At 45.7% G+C, this 19584-nt stretch overlaps 3 protein-coding genes across 3 annotated transcripts; all 3 read right to left on the reverse strand.

Moving 5' to 3' along the window:
- Nucleotides 1–250: 250 nt before the first annotated feature.
- LOC120709917 lies at nt 251–1265 on the reverse strand. The gene is made up of 3 exons (XM_039995541.1): nt 1247–1265; nt 443–752; nt 251–353 (listed from the first exon to the last, which is right to left on the reverse strand). Exons 1-3 carry the CDS (start codon nt 1263–1265, stop codon nt 251–253), a joined length of 432 nt encoding a protein of 143 aa, XP_039851475.1.
- Nucleotides 1266–7774: 6509 nt separating this feature from the next.
- LOC120707377 lies at nt 7775–8981 on the reverse strand. The gene is made up of 2 exons (XM_039992270.1): nt 8172–8981; nt 7775–8058 (listed from the first exon to the last, which is right to left on the reverse strand). Exons 1-2 carry the CDS (start codon nt 8824–8826, stop codon nt 8003–8005), a joined length of 711 nt encoding a protein of 236 aa, XP_039848204.1. The 5' UTR covers nt 8827–8981; the 3' UTR covers nt 7775–8002.
- Nucleotides 8982–16390: 7409 nt separating this feature from the next.
- On the reverse strand, nt 16391–19074 carry LOC120707378. The gene is made up of 6 exons (XM_039992271.1): nt 18729–19074; nt 18376–18461; nt 17886–18032; nt 17585–17708; nt 16895–17178; nt 16391–16801 (listed from the first exon to the last, which is right to left on the reverse strand). Exons 1-6 carry the CDS (start codon nt 18925–18927, stop codon nt 16709–16711), a joined length of 933 nt encoding a protein of 310 aa, XP_039848205.1. The 5' UTR covers nt 18928–19074; the 3' UTR covers nt 16391–16708.
- Nucleotides 19075–19584: the final 510 nt, after the last annotated feature.

The following is a 19584-nucleotide window of genomic DNA, read 5'->3' on the forward strand; positions in this document are numbered from 1 at the left end:
CAATGCAGCGCCAATCGCGATTGCACGTCGTCCTCAGCTGCCGTGCAGGAGGTGGGAAGCTGGAAGTGGAAGATGCAGCAAGCAATTGATGGAAGCCTACGCATTCGAGTTTATATCCAAGTGAAATCTTAGCTGTTCCAGTCAATTGTTGCACAGCCAGACATCTTTAACCGTGGTTCGGGATGCTAATGTTCTGGATGATTCGGCTGGTGAGAGATGCAAGCAGAACAGAAGGTAGTGGTCGCAGCAGCTACACGAGCTGCAACATCTTGAGGCGCTGCTCGTGCTTCGGGTCCATCTTGGGTGGCGGCGCGTAATCCCCTTGCAGGTCCTCCACGACGTACACGGTACACCTGCTCACCGAAAAGTTAAATGTTCCGACCGGTTATAATTAACAAACAAACCCACAAAATCTGATTGGATGGAAACGAAATGCAAATGCTCAGCGGATCGATCAGTAGAGACTACTCGTGCCTTTGTCAGCTCCATCTTGTGGAGGATGTGGTAGTGGCGTTGCATGATGTTCTGGAAGGCCAGAGTCGCCGCGATGCAACCGTAGATGACCCCGGGGATGGCGAAGACGACGACGACGACGACGGCAAGGACGAGGCAGGAGGCTTCCCCGGAGGCCGCGAAGCATTCCACGCATTCGTAGGAGCACCCGCCCAGGCATGTTGGGTCGGTGTTGTCGGAGGAGAAGCAGTGGAGCAGCAGCCCGCAAAGTCCGATCAGTGCGAAGAACACCACCACACCTGGAGCAATTTGGTGGGCAGTGGGCACAGACGTACGGTTTCAGTTAGCTACCTTTTTACCTTTACTAGATCAGTTGATATGCAGTTTGAAAAGCTTATATTGTAATTTGTAATATTGTATTTTCACTGCAGTAGTACCAATTTAGGAAGAAGATGTAGCATTAGCAATTGTGTGACATGGCATGTTGAGTTTTCATTGCGGTAAAGCACTTTATCTTCAGTGAACAAGAAAATAGGTTCAAAGACATTAGTCATAAGAGAGTTTACCGCGACAAACAGAGACCGAGTTTACTAAGACAAATCGATGCAGGCCGATACATGCAGTGTATATGGTACTTACTGTTTAGTTAATCAGTTCCAAGCCACCCAGTAAACACTGCATTATCAGCACGCACAATCTGAATTGAAGTCGAAAGTAGAAAACAAACTTACCAACACAATAGTAGAACAAAACTGGATGCTTTGACAGGAGGTGATCTCCACTATCAGCAAACCTGTTTCTGAATTTTCCATCTCTATCCAACAGATATGCCACACCAGCAATGGTACCAATGACCTGAGAAGGCAAAAAAAAAACAAATGAGATATCCATTGCAAGTATCTTGCACAATAATCATTCAACGATGTTTAAGTTTTCCTTGGAAAAAAAGCGTTTAAGCTAATGCTAACACTGCACGATACTATTACACAACATTATAAATTATACTGATAATATAGGGGTAAAGCCTGATTCTGAAACACAATACTAAATGCTCTATTTTTTTATAACGCGTGGCTTTATAGAAAGTGTAACCAGAGTATTACACCTTTTGTACTGGGGTTACCAATATACAAAGCAGCACAAAATGTTACCCACTTCAACTGCTCACCGCCCGAGAGCAAAACCAGAACAAAAGAAACATCCACTACTTCACATCTACTCCTCCACACTCCATACCAGAAACTAACCAACATCAATATGTCATGAGCATACTCTTTTTTTAGATAAAGGAATATTTCAATATTCCGGCCTCTACAACACAGTCTGAAATATCCGGCCATTCATGAGCGTACTTGTTATCGCCATAAATTAACAGGGCCGAAAGCCGTACTTGTTATCGCCATAAATTAACAGGGCCGAAAGCAAGTTGGGCTTAAAGCAGAAGATTAAGAAGGCTTGTAAATCGGCTCCTGCGTGAGCATTTGGGCTACATGGGCCATGTATCTTTAGATTTAGTTCAAGATTAAAGATAGAGTCCGATCGGGACAAGATAGGATTAGATTGTTTCCTAAGTCTCCGGACTATAAATATGTACCCTATGTTATTCATGAAAAAGAGAACGTCATCACGTTTTGCAACAACAACTCTTGGCGCACCGCCACCCCTAATTCTAGGGTTTCATCCAAGTAAGCGTCATGCTGTCCTGATCGTTTCTTGCGATCAGGGCAGCGTTGTTCTTGCTTTTACCTTGGTATTATTCGTACTGAAGCGTTTTTGATGGCGAGTAGTGCTAGTTATCTCGATGTTCGTAGCATGGCTTTAGTAGATCTATCGTGCTTTTGTTGCTTATCATCTACGAATATCATGTTCTCTCTATGCATTCATGCTTGATCTTAAGCTAATTCTCGTTGCAGAGAGTTAGTTGCGTAGAGTTAACACCTTGTTTTTTTCTATCTAGTAGATCCAATCTGTTACGGTTTGTTCTTATTTTATAAGAATTAGCTCAATATCTGCTAGGTTAGGCTCTGCAAACGGATTGGATATTCCGGTGATGTAATAGATGCTTTATTTTGGCCTTAATAGGGATTGTTCCGGGAATCGGCTCTTGCTAGTTCTTAGTCCTCTGTTTTTTGTTATGGTTTAGTTACCTGTCGTGGATCAGATCATCTAGATTCAATTGAAGCAAGTTTCTCATAATTATTCGCTTTATTCGTCAATATTCGGATACACACAGATCCAATCTGACACCGGGACTCGATCGGCTCTTTAAAGCCGATGCAAGAGTCGTCCCGGGAGCCGACCACGGCTCGGTCTTACGTTTCCACGTGTCTGTGTATGCAGGCAAATCGTTGCAAGCACGTTCGCACCTTCCTGATCGGGTATAGGTCAGGTGGCACGCCTTACATTCTCCGGAATATCCGGGCGCGTGACGGAATTGCGGGCCGTTGACGAGGAAGCAGTGACTGCCAGCGCTCCGGCGACCTCCCGGCTCTTCGTGTTGCCTGTCGCTGCTCGCCGGTGGGTTTCGACCGACAACAGTACTCTTATGATGGCAAAATAAATGCTCTACTTTAGTAATCCATGTTCCATCAGATTTTACCCAAAGATACAACATTCAATCTCCGTGCAGTTTTATATTGCCAGATTATTCTGAACAATGAACAACAACAAGGGGTAAATAAAAGGGAAATGTGGTCTCACTGCTTGTATTGCAAGGAAGACAAGGAAGACATCTCTAGCAACAAACAACCGGAACTTCATTCTACGACACATGTCATCTTCCAGAAACTCAACCCGAAGATGGAATTGCGCTTTGCAAGTAGTACAGTGTGAAAATGCAGTCCCTTCCTGCAGAAATATGTAGACAAAATAATTTAGTGCTAACATCTCATTTCCGATCTAACAATGGCTGAGCAAGTCTCTGTCATGACATGCTATCGCACATTATCAATCTATGGTAGCTAATATTTTTGTTATATATATTCTGCTGGCTGCAATTTAAAGAAGGATTCGTGTGAGAACTTTTAATTTGTTGGATGCAAATATGTTGGTGATAGTGAGTCTCCTGACGATAATAGTGTGTTGACTACATTCTGTCCTAACGACAATATGTTGGAGTTTTTCTAAAGTTTCAGAATCTAATAATGTTAGGGATTTCAAGTTGCGAAAAAGTTTGCATATGTCAATATGTTTTAAGTTAGATATATGATGACTACATCACTAAACTTTTGTCATTATTCATTAGATGTACTAAAAAAATTTGGAAGGATGTTTCTTGTGAAAGCTGTCAGTCAAAGTTAGCCTTCAGAATATTGCAAATTCTGCTTCTTAGACGTGGTGCCAAATTGTCAATTGGCGAGATGGAAAAAGTAACGGCCCAATTTTAGTCAAGTTTATAACTAAAAAAAGTGAAGGAAGTACATAGCTAGTTCAACATATTCTTGCAAGTGCTCCATGCCCTTTTTTTATATACAATTCAATGAAAATTTACAAATTTGAGAGACTAAACATAATTCCCAGAAGATAACCATACCTTGACAGCCCTCCAGTGATCGAGGCATGTACGATGAACAAACTGCTGAGTCCCCTTGCACCTACAGGGAGATATGAGCTCATCGCCTACTCCAAAACCAAGAGAAGAAAAATCGATCAGCAACAGTGGAGTAGGGGTCGCAATTGTTAGAAATAGCCAGGCTTAAACATTAGAGGCTAATAACCCAAGATCTTAACATAACCTAGTTCATGACGAATCAATCTAATGCGGAATAAATTGGTAAAAATTATACCAGCGTTAGCAGTAGCAGCAGCCATTTACGCCTGATCCGTAGAGGAAGTAGGCGTTCTTGTCGGTGTAGGAGATGCAGCAGCGAATCGGCGTCCTTCGGGCGCCAAACGGGAGTGCTTGGCCTTCCAAACCCCTCCAGTGCCCTTAGCGATCAGACTAGCGGTGGCTAGGGTTTTAGAATGACGTGAATGGGTTGATTAAGGTGCTAACCACGACCTTATATTTATAGGCACTGTGGGGCTGGGGGCCAGCCTCTGGAAACGGGCCTAATGGGCCTGCTGATCACAGCCCATTAGGGTTTTATCATTAGGTTTCCTTAATCGCGTTTAAATGGTTTAAATGATTCCTTAATAGTGAAGATCACAATATATCTTAACTGAAATATTTCCAACATTCTCCCACTTGATCGAACGGTTAAGGCTAATGTTCGTATCATACTAATGTTCACCCTTAGTAGTAACAGAAAGTACCGGACCAATGCGTCGTCAGTAGCTTGATGCACTACTGGGACCCCATTACCCACAGTCTCACTGAAACACCTCGGTAGAACGCTTATTCGTTAGTTGGGAGTCATAATGGCCCTAAACCAGGACCTAAAGACTATCCACCAAACCCATATTAGTAATGTGCTGCTTAAACACGTTCGGTGGCAAGGCTTTAGTGAGCGGATCCGCTAACATAGAATTAGTTCTTATGTGCTCAATCTTAATGGTTCGATCCTGGCATCTTTCTTTCACAACACGATACTTAAGGTCAATGTGTTTGGAAGCACCACTTGACTTGTTGTTACTCGAAAAGAATACTGCAGACTGATTATCGCAGTATAACGTTATAGGTTCCGTAATGCTGTCAATTACCTTGAGGCCCGGAATAAAATTCTTAAGCCAAACAGCCTGTCGAGTTGCTTCATAGCATGCCACAAACTCAGCTTGCATCGTCTACGCTGCAACTAAACTTTGCTTAGAGCTTTTCCATGATATAGCTCCACCAGCTAACGTGTAGATATATCCTGATGTAGATTTCCTACTATCCACACATCCAGCAAAGTCAGCATCAGTATAACCCACAACTTCAAGGTTATCTGATCTTCTGTATGTGAGCATGAAGTCTTTAGTGCCTTGGCAGTAACATAATGCCTTCTTGACACCAACCCAGTGGACCTTTCCGGGATTTTTTTGATATCTTCCAAATATTCCGGTAGCAAATGCCAAGCCAGGACGCGTACAGACTTGTGCATATATCAGGCTTCCGACAGCTGAAGCATAAGATATGTCCTTCATCTCATCTGATTCCAATTGGTTCTTAGGACATTGGGCTTCACTAAACTTATCGCCCTTCGCTAATGGAACAGGTGTGGCCTTACTCTTATCCATATTAAATCTCTTAAGCATTTTCTCAATATATGCTTTTTGAGACAATCCTAGTACTCCTTTGGTCCTATCTCGGTGTATCTCAATGCCCAGAACATAAGAGGCTTCACCAAGATCTTTCATATCAAAATTGGATGAAAGAAATCCCTTTGTTTCATGCAGCATACGCTTATCGCTGCTCGCTAATAGGATATCATCCACATAAAGCACTAGAATTATAAATTTACCACCCTTTATCTTAGTGTAGATACAATTATCCACATCATTCTCCTTAAATCCGAATTTCTTAATCACTTGATCGAATTTAAGGTTCCACTGTCTTGACGCTTGCTTAAGCCCGTAAATAGATTTCTTAAGTCTGCATCCTAAATGTTCCTTGCCCATCACAACAAAACCTTCCGGTTGCGCCATGAAGATGGTCTCATCCAAGTCTCCATTAAGGAACGCAGTTTTGACATCCATCTGATGTAGCTCTAAGTCATAATGAGCCACTAGCGCCACAACGATTCTGAATGAATCTTTCTTAGACACAGGGGAGAACGTTTCATTATAACCAACCCCTTCCTTTTGTGTAAAACCTTTGGCTACAAGCCTTGCTTTGAATCGTTCGACATTCCCTTTAGAATCACGTTTAGTCTTGTAGACCCATTTACAGCCTACTGGTTTGACTCCATTAGGAATATCTACCAGATCCCAAACATCATTGGAAGTCATGGACTTAAGCTCTTCTTCCATGGGCTCAACCCATTTGGCAGAGTTCTCACATGATACTGCCTCTCTAAATGAGTTAGGATCATCAGCTTTCCCAATATCATACATGTCTTCACTTAAGTATGTCTCATAATCAGGGAAAACTGTCTGTTTCCTAGCCCGCTGTGATCTTCTTAATGGTTCAACAGGCTGAGGTGCTGGTTGAGGTGCAGTCTGAGGCACCTCGATAGGGTTCTCAACTTCAACATTAGGCGCCATTTGCTCAGCTTGTTGTTCGCTCGCAGGATCAAGAGTTACTTCAACAGGCGGAGCAGCGCTAGTACTCTGAACAGGAGGCGTAATCTGAACACATGGTGTACTCTGAACGGAAGGAACAAACAGCGGCACTAACTGAGGTGTTACTGTTTCTTGAATCACCGGGATGGGAAGCTCAGCCCGTATTTCTTCAAGATTAATTTCCCTCCTTGGAAAGCTCCCACTGATTCCTGCATCCTCTAGGAATACAGCCTGCCTGGTCTCAACGAACTTAGTGAAATGATCAGGACAGTAGAATTGGTATCCCTTAGACTTATCAGGGTATCCGATGAAATAGCAGCTCACCGTCTTATCATCTAATTTCTTTTGCTGTGGATTAAATAACTTAGCTTCGGCTGGACAGCCCCACACACGCAAATAATTAAGCGATGGTTTCTTCCCAAACCACAACTCATAAGGTGTTTTTGACACGGATTTGGAAGGAACACGATTAAGTATGTGCGCAGCTGTTTTTAATGCTTCCGTCCACAGCTCCATAGACAAAGTAGAATAACTAAGCATGCTACGTACCATGTCCATTAGTGTACGATTACGACGCTCAGCAACTCCGTTTTGTTGTGGTTCGCCCGGCATACTGTACTGAGCCTTTATACCATTCTCTTCAAGATACTTAGCGAATGGTCCAGGTACTTGGCCGAATGGAGCATGTCTCCCATTATATTCACCACCTCGATCCGATCTCACTAATTTAATAGTTACATTATGCTGATTTTCCACTTCAGCCTTGAATATTTTGAATTTATCTAATGACTCGGATCGATCACGAATGGGGTAAATATAACCATAACGAGAGAAGTCATCTGTGAAAGTAATGAACGAGTCAAAACCATCAACAGACTTTACTGGGAACGGGCCACAAATATCAGTATGAATTATTTCTAATAGGCCCGAACTCCGAGTAGCTCCTTTCTTAATTGTCTTAGCGAATTTCCCCTTAATACAATCAACGCATTGTTGATCTAAGTCTGAGAGATCTAATGAATGGAGTATCTCTTCTCTTATGAGACGCTCAATTCTCCCCCTCGAAATGTGGCCCAAACGACAATGCCACAATTTCGAAGAAGTCTCATCATCACGCTTACGCTTATGCGATACATCATCCACATTCATTGCAGAATAAACTTTATCAAGAGAGAGCAAATAAAGATCGCCTTGCAAATGACCAAGGCCCACACTTAAATTATGAAATTTAATGTTGCACACAGAGTTGCCAAACTCACAAATATGTCCCGACTTATCTAAACACGAAACAGAAATAAGGTTTCTCTTCAAACTGGGAACATAAAGAACATCATGCAAACTAAGGTTGAAGCCGCCTGGTAACTCCAAATTGAAGCTCCCAATGCCTTCAACCTTCACTTCATTGCCATCAGCCACTCTTAGACTTCGCTCCCCCTCTCTTATAGTTCGGATCGAACTGAATACCTGCAGTGAATTGGAAATGTGCACAGTGGCACCTGAGTCAATCCACCAAGTATTAGGAGAAAAATTCACTAAGAATGATTCATCAATAAAAGATACATAATCAGTAATTGTACCTTTGTTCTTAAGCCACTCCTTAAATCCATGGCAATCCTTCTGCTCATGTTTAGGTGACTTGCAGAACTTGCACAGCCTCTCATTAGAGGTCTTCTTATGTGACACTGCCTTGCTCTTATGGCCCTTAAACTTTCTCTTATGCTGCCTGCTGCTGCCAGACTCAGCCTGATGCTTAGGAGTGTTGCTCATGCTAACACGCCCAAAGCACTCGCTGACCATGTTGACAGCATCCTTCATCCTCTCAGCTTTCTGCCTTTCTTCTTCCTCAACACAGTAGCTAATGAGCTCAGCCATGCTCCAAGTCGCCTTCTGAGTGTTGTAGCTTATTTTGAAGGGACTGTACTGTACTGGCAGAGAAGTCATGATGAAGTGCACCAGAAAACCATCAGAGATAGCCATATCCAGTGTCTTCAGCTTATTTGCCATGTCACACATGCTCATAATGTGCTCCCTGATTCCACTTTGCCCATCATACTGTGAAGTCAGCATCTTCATGATCAGGGTGCTAGCATAAGTCTTGGAAGAACTCTTAAAGTTCTCCTCCACCTTGGCAAGATATGCCTTGGTGTTCAGATCATTACCATCCTTGTCCTTATCAGGAATAGCACCACAGATGGCCGGAGTGATCGTGTTCTTAATGATCATGTTGGCCATCCTGTCTGATCTCTCCCACTTCTCAATGGCAGTACGATCACCATTGGGATCAGTGGGCTCTGCTGGCTTGGCTTGACGTAAGGCGAGATCATACTCGCACACAGCAATGGCAACATTAACATCTTTATACTAGCTTGGATATTTGGTGCCATTCAGGGGCTCAATGGATTTCAGGTAGCCCGTCACAGTGTTCACTGAAAATCATGAGAATAATAACTTAATTAAACTCACAATTAAGATGCGCATAAGAAGTATGATATTGACCCTACGATGGTCTGATTAAAATCATACATAAATTTCAATTTGCATCACCGATGGGGAAAACAAACGAAATTTATCATTAAAACTCGTAATTAAATCAACGATGGTCAGAATTAATTACAAGTGCTCTAAATAAACTTCCCGATGGTTCCATTTAAATAGAGTGTATCTTAATTGCTTATGGTGGATGAACATAATTTTCAGTGAATAAATGCAATTAAAACATAATTAAAAGCATTTACATAACTCATGGAAATTAATTAACATAATACTGGTAATTAATAAGTGCAACAGAAATAATTGAAGCCTTTAAACATAACAACAATTAAAATTAAGCTTAAATCATAAGAAACAGTAAAAGAATAAGGCTTTAACATTAAATGGGCTAAAACTCATGAAAAACAGCCCAAAAACATCCCCAAGCGCGCGGCCCAAACTGCGCATTTGGCCCATTTGGCCCATCCCGCAAAACCCTAATGCGGAACAATCTCAGCCGTTCGTTACGATCGGAGGGCCACGAACTAATCTGATGCTGTATAAATATGTGGAGTCTGGTCTGAGAACCCTACTCAAGCCACACTCCCTTTCTTTCTCAGCCCGAGCCGCCACTGATCTGCCCTTTCACGCGCTCGGGCCGGCCGCCGCCTGGCTCTCATGCGCCGGAGCGCGTGCCAGGGGTGCCGCGCGACCAACGCTGGTGGGGGGACTTGTCCCCGCGACCCCGTGCGGCCGCCGCCTCATGCGCCCGACGCTCGCGCGCCAGCGGGCCCCAGCCAGCAGCAGCCTGATGCGCTGCTCCGAGGGAGCTGCGGCCGCTGGCCGCCCCCCGGGCGCCCGCTGATGGCGTGCCACACGCCCTTGTGGGGCCGGCGTGTGGAGAGCCCGGCCGGCATGCTGGCCGCCTAAAACGCCGCCGGGGCCGCGCGAGCGTCGCCGCCCTAGCCCTCCGCCTTCTGATGCCGCGAGCCTCGCGCTGCTCATGCGCGGGTCCCGCGCCGTGCGCGGTGAGCGGCCTGCGCCGCAGCGCCTCGATGCCCTTCCGGATCCTCTCGCCGGGTTGCCGTGCGACCGAGTCGCGCGGCTCCCCGTCGAGGGGCTCCGTTGGGGTGTCCTTCGCCGAGATCTTATGGCTCAGACACATCTCCAGGTAAGGATTCATCCATTAGGGTTAGGGTTCATCATAAATTTGGGGGTTTTCTTAATGAGATTTGAAATTTGCAATCCTCTTCTTCTACATGCTTACTGATGCATCCAATCTCATGAATTTGGATCTAATTTGCGGAAATTAACATGAACAGAGGCTTAATTTGGGGAACAGATTAAGTAGCAGCAAACCCTAACCTTAATTACATAGCTAATCATCAATTTGTCTCGGTTTAACCAAGAATTAGCATAAACATTAATGATTTGCATCTAATCCGAGACACTTAGCATTAACAGATCAAGATTAATCTTAAACTTGACCTAAACCGAATTAGATTAGATCTAATCTCGTGATCAGAAACTTAATTAACCATGATTTAGATCTAATCACGCATAATTAACACATAAAAGCCATTCTGCAGGATCTAATTGCATCTAAACCGTGAATCAAACTTAACTGTGCAATAAGATCTAATCTGCACAGCACGTTTTGCATCTTAAACCGACGAAAACAGAGGCATAAACATGGCTCAAAAATTGACCGTGCATGACTAGGTTAAGATGGCTCATTGTAGCAGCACCGTCCAAATTAAACCGGCTTAAATGCACTAACCATCATCTTAATACTTAATCAAGTTACTGTGCACTTAAAACGGTGTAACCTGACAGGCTGTCGGGTAAAATCCCGATTAAACTACTGTACTCCAGGATCACAATTGCACTTAGACCCGTACGAAGACGGGCACAGGTGTTACCAGCACACAGAAAACTTAAAATTAATTTACAACACAGGTTTTACATAAAAGGTTCGAATACAAACGACAGAGTTAAAACACAGCGGAAGTTTAAAACTGAGTTCGAAAATACAATACGATAACTACGACGACGATAAAAGGTGAGCTCCACATCCTGCCCACCGATGTGACGCCAACCTGCCCAACCTTCACGGGGAAGACGGGGCCCACTCGACGGTCCAACCCGGAGGAAGCGGCTGTCCAATCCAGGACGCGCAGATCTCCTCGAAGTCAGCGGGGACACAACCTGTTTAAAAAGGGGTACAACAACAGCCCTGAGTATACTAATACTCAGCAAGGCTTACCCGACTCTGGATATACTTAGCCCATTACCTAGACATGCAAGGCTTTTTGGCTCTGGAGTTCTTTTGCTGAAAGGCTGCTAGAAGTGAATCCTTACTTTCAATATTTTAGCTTCATTTAGTATACCAAGTATTAACTAAATTCGCCTAATCATCTAGAGCACATATGGTAGATTAGATTAAAGTCTTCAAAACAACAGGTACAACATTCCATCGCTACCTTCAATACTTATTCCACTTCTTACTACGATGTGACGCAGTGACCAAGGTTCTCTTAACCGAGAGAGACGGCGAATCGATCCGATTTAACCTTGCAAGGTGGACCTAACTCACACGACACGCGTAAACCCCGTCGGGCCACACACGTCAACTGTTCCCATCATCACCCCGACGTCTGAATCACGCCTGCCAAAACCCGGGTGAAGGGTCCCTCACAGCGAACTCCCAGAGAACTAGGAGGCGATATACACTCCAACACCCGCCATCATCCCACTCCCAGAATAGCAGGTCGCGATTCAAAGTATCGTTGCAAATCAGGTAATTAGCTTACCGGTTTCGACTACCTCCTACTTCCGGCATGTGGTTAGTACTGTTCAAACTCGGTCATCAAGGCCAACAACGGTACGGTCCTCAATCGACACAGGCAGAAGATCATTTTCTCATCTATCCCAAAACAATACTCCAATTCATTCCCGCCCGGTCTCCAATTCTTTTTACTCACCAGCGCATTTCAAAGCCAAGCTATGGAATTAAGCTCCTAAACTCGCGAGTGACAGTAATCACTCGACTTCTACCGAAATCCTACTTAGCAGAGCATTTCTAGCGACACCTATATACTAGTATAGGCCCACGGTAACTAGGGAAAACATGCATACTATGGTTCCAATCAACTCCTAGAACATAAATGCACAATACTTAAATAAACATTGAATAAATTAAATTATAGTTATACTCCGGGGCTTGCCTTGCAGGTCAGCAGGGCTAACGAGATCTTCTGCAGCGGGCTCAACGGCGACCTTCTGTGGCTCTTCTGCTCGTGGCTCCTGGACCGGCTCAGCGACTAGCTCGTGGACAGCTTCGTTCGCAGCGTCTACACGAATAAAAATATGCCATGCCCAATTAGAACACAGTGCAATGCATGAGAACCTAATGCGCTAAAAAGATTAACTCAAATTAGCCTGAAGTGTTTCCTTCCAAAAAAACTACTAACAACCTTTCTATAAAGAAAAGTACATGGTTAGGGGCAAACTATAAGCAAAACCCTAACTTGCATGCATGATCCAGCAACACAAGGTACCAGCTCAACGTGAAAGCAATACGGCATGACACCCAAATTTTCCAATATTTACTGCTACTAACAAAACATTTAAATAACCCTAGCAAGGTAAAAGGAACATAAATAGATCTACACAAAAGTGCATAGCAACAGGTCATGAAACGTTTACAGTGGGCTACACATGAAATGAGTAAGCCACTGCGAATTTTTCATAATTTTTAGAGCAACAGAACAAGTGGTACAAATTAAACTACCTTAAACACAAACTGAAATTTCAACAGGGCAACAGTGACAAAAAGCATGCTTAAGTATTTTTCCTCTGAAGATCATGATTTTAGAAACCCAACAAAATTTATTTGGCATTTTTCGCATTTTTCTGTGAATTTCTAGGCAATTATGAATTTCTCAGTCGGAATAAAGAAATAAAACTTAAAAACATAAAAGGAAAAGGGGGGCTGACAGCCGGGCCCCACATGGCAGTGAGCACCGGCCCAGCTGCCTCCCCCTCCTCTGCTTTCGCCGCACGGGCGGCGTGCGGCCAATGCGGCCAGCGGCGGCGCGGCACCGGCTCCCGCCGGCGGAGCCCGGCCGACGGAGCGGCGCGGCGTAGGGCGGCGCAGGGCGGTCCGCGGTGGGCAGGCGCGCGGCGTAGGGCGGCGCAGGGCGGTCCGCGGCGGCCCGCGGCGGCGCCGGGGCAGGACGCGCGGCGGCGGCCGCGTTCCAGCCTGGCCCGGGCCAGCCGGCGGCGGAGGTGGGCGGCAGCGCGGCTAGGGTTTCTAGGCGGCCCTAGGGCGCGCGGCAGCGGCAAGCGGGCTGGAGCAGGGGGAGCCGGCGACGTGCGCGGGCGGCGCCCAGCGCGTTCCGCGGCGGCGCGGCTTCGATTCGACGGCGGCGGCGCCGATTCGGGTGAGGAATAGGTCGGGGAGTAGGAGGAGGCCGCGATTGAGCTCACCGTGGGTCGATTTGGGGCGGAGGATGGCTGGGGAAAGCAGCTCGATGGCGATGGCGAAGCTCAACGAAAACGGCGATGGTGGACGGCGTCTGTACTCGATTTGGCCGGGGTAGGGGCTCGGCCGGGCTCGTGGAGGGATGGACGAGCTTCGGGGCGAGGTGCAGTGGGTTGGAGCGCGATGAATCGAAGCGGGGCGGCGAGCCTTGGCCGGTGCGACGAACGACGACGGCTCGAACTCGTCTCTGCTCGCTCGAGCTCGACCTAGCTCCGAGGAAGGAGAAGGCTGGAAGGGAGAAGGTTCCCGTGCTCGCGAGAGGATAAGGGCGGCGCCCAGACGCCGAGGAACGCCGGGATGAGCGACGCGTGGAGGAGCTCGCCGGCGTCGACGGTCGCCGGTGTCGGTATGGGCAAAACAGTGAAAACGCTGGAGCTCTCACTGTTGACTCGTTTGAATGATTTTGACTCCAGTTTGACCCGCTAAAACTCCAAATTTCATATAACAACTTGAAATTTGGCCAAAATAAAAATTGTAGAGGATTAAAAGATCTACAACTTTTGTTTTGGGCGAAAGTTGATTTGGAGCTCAGATCAAGGACAAAAACGAGATCGAAAACGGCTAAGACAAAGATTAAATCGCGGACTCGGTTAACGCTAATGACAAATTTTGAGTCCACGATTAGCGAGTTAACTCGTGATTAGCGAGACGATTAACACAGGGGTGTTACACTCATGATACCGATTGTTAGAAATAGCCAGGCTTAAACATTAGAGGCTAATAACCCAAGATCTTAACATAACCTAGTTCATGACGAATCAATCTAATGCGGAATAAATTGGTAAACATTATACCAGCGTTAGCAGTAGCAGCAGCCATTTACGCCTGATCCGTAGAGGAAATAGGCGTTCTTGTCGGTGTAGGAGATGCAGCAGCGAATCGGCGTCCTTCGGGCGCCAAACGGGAGTGCTTGGCCTTCCAAACCCCTCCAGTGCCCTTAGCGATTAGACTAGCGGTGGCTATGGTTTTAGAATGACGTGAATGGGTTGATTAAGATGCTAACCACGACCTTATATTTATAGGCACTGTGGGGCTGGGGGCCAGCCTCTGGAAATGGGCCTAATGGGCCTGCTGATCACAGCCCATTAGGGTTTTATCATTAGGTTTCCTTAATCGCGTTTAGATGGTTTAAACGCTTCCTTAATAGTGAAGATCACAATATATCTTAACTGAAATATTTCCAACAGCAATAAACAAGCATAAGCTAACAAAGCTTTGAACACACTTGGAAATCTAATACTGATCTGCAAGCGAGTGATTAACAGATGGATCCAGAATTCCAGATGGATTAGATGTATGGCTACTTCATGCCCTAGTCGAGTTATGGCTTTAAGCCTTTAAGAAAGGGATTATCTAGGAGTGTATGTTGATGGTGGAGGGAAGAGCTTATAGACTCTAATCTTTTTGGATTCGTGACTGGTGATTTGAAAATAATTAGGCACAGGTTTATTTTAGCAAAAAACTGGCGGAATTGACTTTATTGGACTAATATTTTCCAGTCTTGAAGCCAAAGTCAAAACTAAGCTAATTATGGACTGTTGTCATTTAACGTCCCCAACCATACAAGATAACAAGTTCATAGAGCAGTATGTGAAAAAGGAAGGGAACAAGTAGATGGAGCTTCCAAACTTTTCATCAAGCTAAATAACTAACAACAGGCTTACAGCGATTTCATATATGTGCTCGTGGATGTAAATGCCAAATAAACCATGTATTTAACTAGCTACTCTCGCAATTAATATCCATTATCCAGTAGAAGATGGTTGACGTAGGCATGCATGCATGTAGTGGCGAGCAAAAAAAAAATGAAACGAGCGGCCATCAGAAAAGGAGAGCGTGCAGTTCGTAGCGCACGCGCAGGTGGATCATCAGATGGCTAGGCAAAATCAAGACCTCACATCTGACACAGAAACGTGTAACGGCAGAGGTGACAGGTGAGGATCGACGACGTTGAGGTACTAACCGCGGGCGCAGTCGGGCTGAAGGCATATGCGGCAGCACGCGGCGGGCGAGGCCTCGACATCGTCGTCCTTGCCCGTCGTCGCCGCCTCCGGCAAGGCCCCATCCCCAGCCGCCGCCGGCGGCATTCCTCGATCGACCGGGGCGGGAGCAGCGGGAGGCGGCAGGTGCATGCTTAGGAGGAGGATCGGTGGATGTACGTGGATCGGCTCGTCGAGCGTGCGGGGGGAATGGGGGATGGATCGAGGGGATTTCGGGGGACAAAACCGGAGAAGCGAACGAGGCGCGCACGGGGATGGGGATCCTCGAGAGCTAGCTACCGGCTGCTGAACCAGACGCGGCACGGCTCTGCTTAAAACCTGCCGCTTATGCGTAAGCAAAGGCTTGGCCACTTTTTTGACTTCTGAGAATTGAGAGGAAAGCCATTATTGCCCGTTGCTTGATCTGGACAGTGCGTACGGCATGCCCAGCCCCCAGCACGACGCCGGCCGGAGAGAAACAGAGGAGGCAACAACTTCGCAGCGAAGCGACCTGCTGAGAGCTCTCTAGCGTGCGGCACTCAGAACGCCGCGAAGATGCACGCTTTATTTGCTCCAAAGAATTTCGGCGACCAAAATCAAGGGTGGATTACTGGATTGGAGGGCGGCATGCAGGGCTGGCGCCGCGATAACAGTTTACGCCTCGGAGAGACGTTGGCGTACAGAATCTTTTCCCGTGTCCGAGCCCTCGAGTGCGGGCTTTTCGAACAGGCGCGTCCTCCAACCTTGTAACACATGTACTACATGAAAGAAAACATTACCTAAATTAATTTGCACCTGTTCGTACACAAATCACGTAGTATTCTCGCAGAAAAACGTAGCATTCTCGCAGGGGGGAAATGATGCAGTATTGTCGCAGACAAATACCAGGTATGGTATGTACCTATTCCCCCGTTTCACGGCAGGTCAGCTTCACCAGGGTTCCATGAGATTCCCCTTTTTCAACCGTGGTTCCATTTACTAAGTATATCCCGGCAGTCATTACATGGACTGCACATCACTGAATATGCTTAGATTTTATCCCAGCTACATATACATTATGCTTGTAATTGATGCGCCGAAAAGATGTGATACTTCTGTCCGTCATTTGCACGAGTGGAAGCTACATGAGCTGCAACATCTTCAGACGCTGTTCATGCTCTGGATCCATCTTTGGCGGTGTGTAACCACCTGGAAGGTCCTCCACAACATATTCCTGTGCATCATCAAACAGAGAAATATTTGAGCGGCTAATGAGCAATAATATCCGACTCTCTTTCTCTCTCAGATTCACTTTAAGCAAACTTGCCTTTGTCAGCTCCTTCTTGGTAAGTATGTGATAGTGCCGCTGCCAGATCCTCTGGATGGCCAGCGTTGCAGCAAGGAACCCATATGCGACTCCAAGGATGGCGAATATAATAACAAAGATGACAGCGAAAGCAAAACAGGCTTCTATTGAAGCTGGTAACTCCGCTATACCCCAGCCATAGCAGCCATTATGGCATCCAGCCAAGCACGGATCATTGTTATTGAAAGATGATAGGTGCACTATTAGCCCAAAAAATCCAACCAGTACAAAGAACACCACCACACCTGAACCAAATTTATGGTCATATCAGTAACCTAATTAACTCGTCACTAGGAGATACTAACATCTCTTACATGAACAGATCAGTTAAGAATTGCAATCTGGAAAGTTATTATTGTTTAAATTATGGAGAACAGCAAAATGCAACACCATAATGGTGTGACATATTTTAATTTGACTAAACAATTCTATTTTCAATGCATAAGGATCAAGAGAAGAAACTTACGGCCTTGAGGGATAATGCTCACAAAGCATGATTGCAAAACATAGGCACTAAAGCAAGACTACAAACTGACGCGTGCATACAGTCTATATGATATTTATTAGTATTTATTATTTAGCATTCAAACACCAGTAACCATCCCAATCTTTGTAACAATTGTAAGTGCAGTTCCAGAAGAAAACACATACCAACACAGTAGTAAAAGGGAACCGGACGCTTTGACAGAAACCGTTCCCAATCGTCAGAAAATCTGTTTCTGAAGTTCCCATCTTTATCCAACAAATATGCCATACCACCTATGGCAGCGATGGCCTGAAAAAGTGTAAATGAGATGCACACTTCAAATACGTGCCCGCTGTAGTAACCCAGGTTCACTAAGCTTTCACTCAACGAAATAATAAATGCAAGCAGTTTGCAGTTAACTGATGCCAATATGACTATGAACAATAAAGAGCAATATAGAGTAATCAAAGGGAAAGGTGATCTCACGGCTTGTATAACAAGGAATACAAGTATGACATCTCTGGCAACAAACAACCGGAACTTCATTCTACGACATATGTCATCCTCCAGACATTCAACCCGCAGATGGAATCGCGCCTTGCATGTTGTGCAGTGCGAAAAGGCAGTTCCTTCCTGAGATATGTCAAGACAGCATCATTTAGTGCTACCATGCTTGATCAAACAATTGACAACAGTAACTAGTAACTATCTTACAGGTTGACTTAGTATAGGCAGTTTACAAAGAAAGATAAAAAATAAAAGTAAGTAACCAAAAATGCATGTTAGTATATTCAAACTGCTGCAGGTGAGGATTTATTAAGACCTGTCGTTGACCAAAAGAATTTGCTGATATAAGCTTACTAATAATAATATTCTGCTGCATGACCTTGCTTAGGAACCTATTTTAACAAGCAAATTGCGACAGGCCAGTTTATCAGAAGAAATGCCACACCAGTACCAAATAAATATGTGCTACCTTAACAGACCTCCAATGGTCAAGGCAGGAGCGGTGCACAAATTGCTGCGTCCCCTTGCACATACAGGGAGATATTAGCTCATCACCTGCATCAAAGCCAAAACAAGCAACACGGATTAGCCTCAGCCACAGCACAGCAGGATCACCTTGAACCCTAGGAATACTCTCCAACATTAACACCGAAGTAAACAATCCAAACATCCAATCCAACGCAGACAGCAGCACCATTACCCAAAGGCACGCGAAGCTACCAACTGAACCAAATGCTGCAGTTGCACGGACCGACGACCCCTTTGCGCACACCAATAAGCAAGGGTAAGGAACGCCGTCAGCCAACTGGGGCGGGGGCTCACCAGGCTCGGACTCGGACTCCAGGCAGATGCGGCAGCAGGCCGCGGTGGCGGCGCCGATCTCCTCGTCCGTTATCTCCGGTGAGCCGACGGTCGCAGGCGAGGGCTCGGACAGAAGCGGCGGGCGCGCAAGAAGTGGGGCGAAGGTGGTGGAGGGGTAGCCGCCGCCGGCGTCGCGGAGCATGCTCTGCGGCTCTAGCATCGCTGGAACCAGGAAACCCCAACCTCGCGGCGGAATTGGGGTCTCGGCGAGGACTGGGGAGACGGGGGATTTGGAGAATCCGGCGTGCGAAGAGTCGGCGATATTTCTTTTCTTTTTTTTTTCTCGAATCTTTGAAATTTCGTTTGCTTTGTCCTTCTGCACCAAAAAAACAACAACATATCTTTTTTTCCAAGCAAATTAGGATAGATTAGAGATAAAACCCGAAAGAAATAAGTTCAAGATTTAGGCACATTGATAGCTAGTCTCCAAACGCTCCTATCCAAAACTATCTCTTTAGAGATATTCCAATCCTTAAGGTCTCTCTTAACCGACTCATCCCACATCAGTTTAGGTCTACCTCTACCCCTCTTTACATTATCGACCCGCTCAAGAACCTCATTACGCACCGGCGCCTCATGAGGCCTTCGTTGAACATGTCCAAACCATCTCAGCCGATGCTGGGTAAGTTTCTCCTCAATTGGTGCCACCCCGACCCTATCCTGAATAACTTCGTTCCGGACTCTATCGCTCATTGTGTGCCCGCAAAACCACCGCAACATCCGCATCTCTGCTACACTCAGTTGCTGGATATGTCGCTTTTTTTAGGCCAACATTCAGCACCGTATAACATCGCCGGACGAATTGCTATCCTATAAA

Source organism: Panicum virgatum, chromosome 5K (genome assembly GCF_016808335.1).
Source record: "Panicum virgatum strain AP13 chromosome 5K, P.virgatum_v5, whole genome shotgun sequence".
NCBI classification, from domain to species: domain Eukaryota; kingdom Viridiplantae; phylum Streptophyta; class Magnoliopsida; order Poales; family Poaceae; genus Panicum; species Panicum virgatum.

Coding starts and splice junctions, on each gene's coding strand:
- LOC120707378 (XM_039992271.1), bottom strand. CDS start 18,927: ATGCTAGAGCCGCAGAGCATGCTCCGCGACGCCGGCGGCGGCTACCCC. Junction 18,462..18,728: donor GGAGTCCGAGTCCGAGCCTG/GTGAGCCCCCGC, acceptor GCTTTGATGCAG/GTGATGAGCTAATATCTCCC. Junction 17,709..17,885: donor TATTCCTTGTTATACAAGCC/GTGAGATCACCT, acceptor ACACTTTTTCAG/GCCATCGCTGCCATAGGTGG.
- LOC120709917 (XM_039995541.1), bottom strand. Junction 354..442: donor TCTACTGATCGATCCGCTGA/GCATTTGCATTT, acceptor TTCGGTGAGCAG/GTGTACCGTGTACGTCGTGG.
- LOC120707377 (XM_039992270.1), bottom strand. CDS start 8,826: ATGGCCAACATGATCATTAAGAACACGATCACTCCGGCCATCTGTGGT. Junction 8,059..8,171: donor GGAGTGGCTTAAGAACAAAG/GTACAATTACTG, acceptor AATTCACTGCAG/GTATTCAGTTCGATCCGAAC.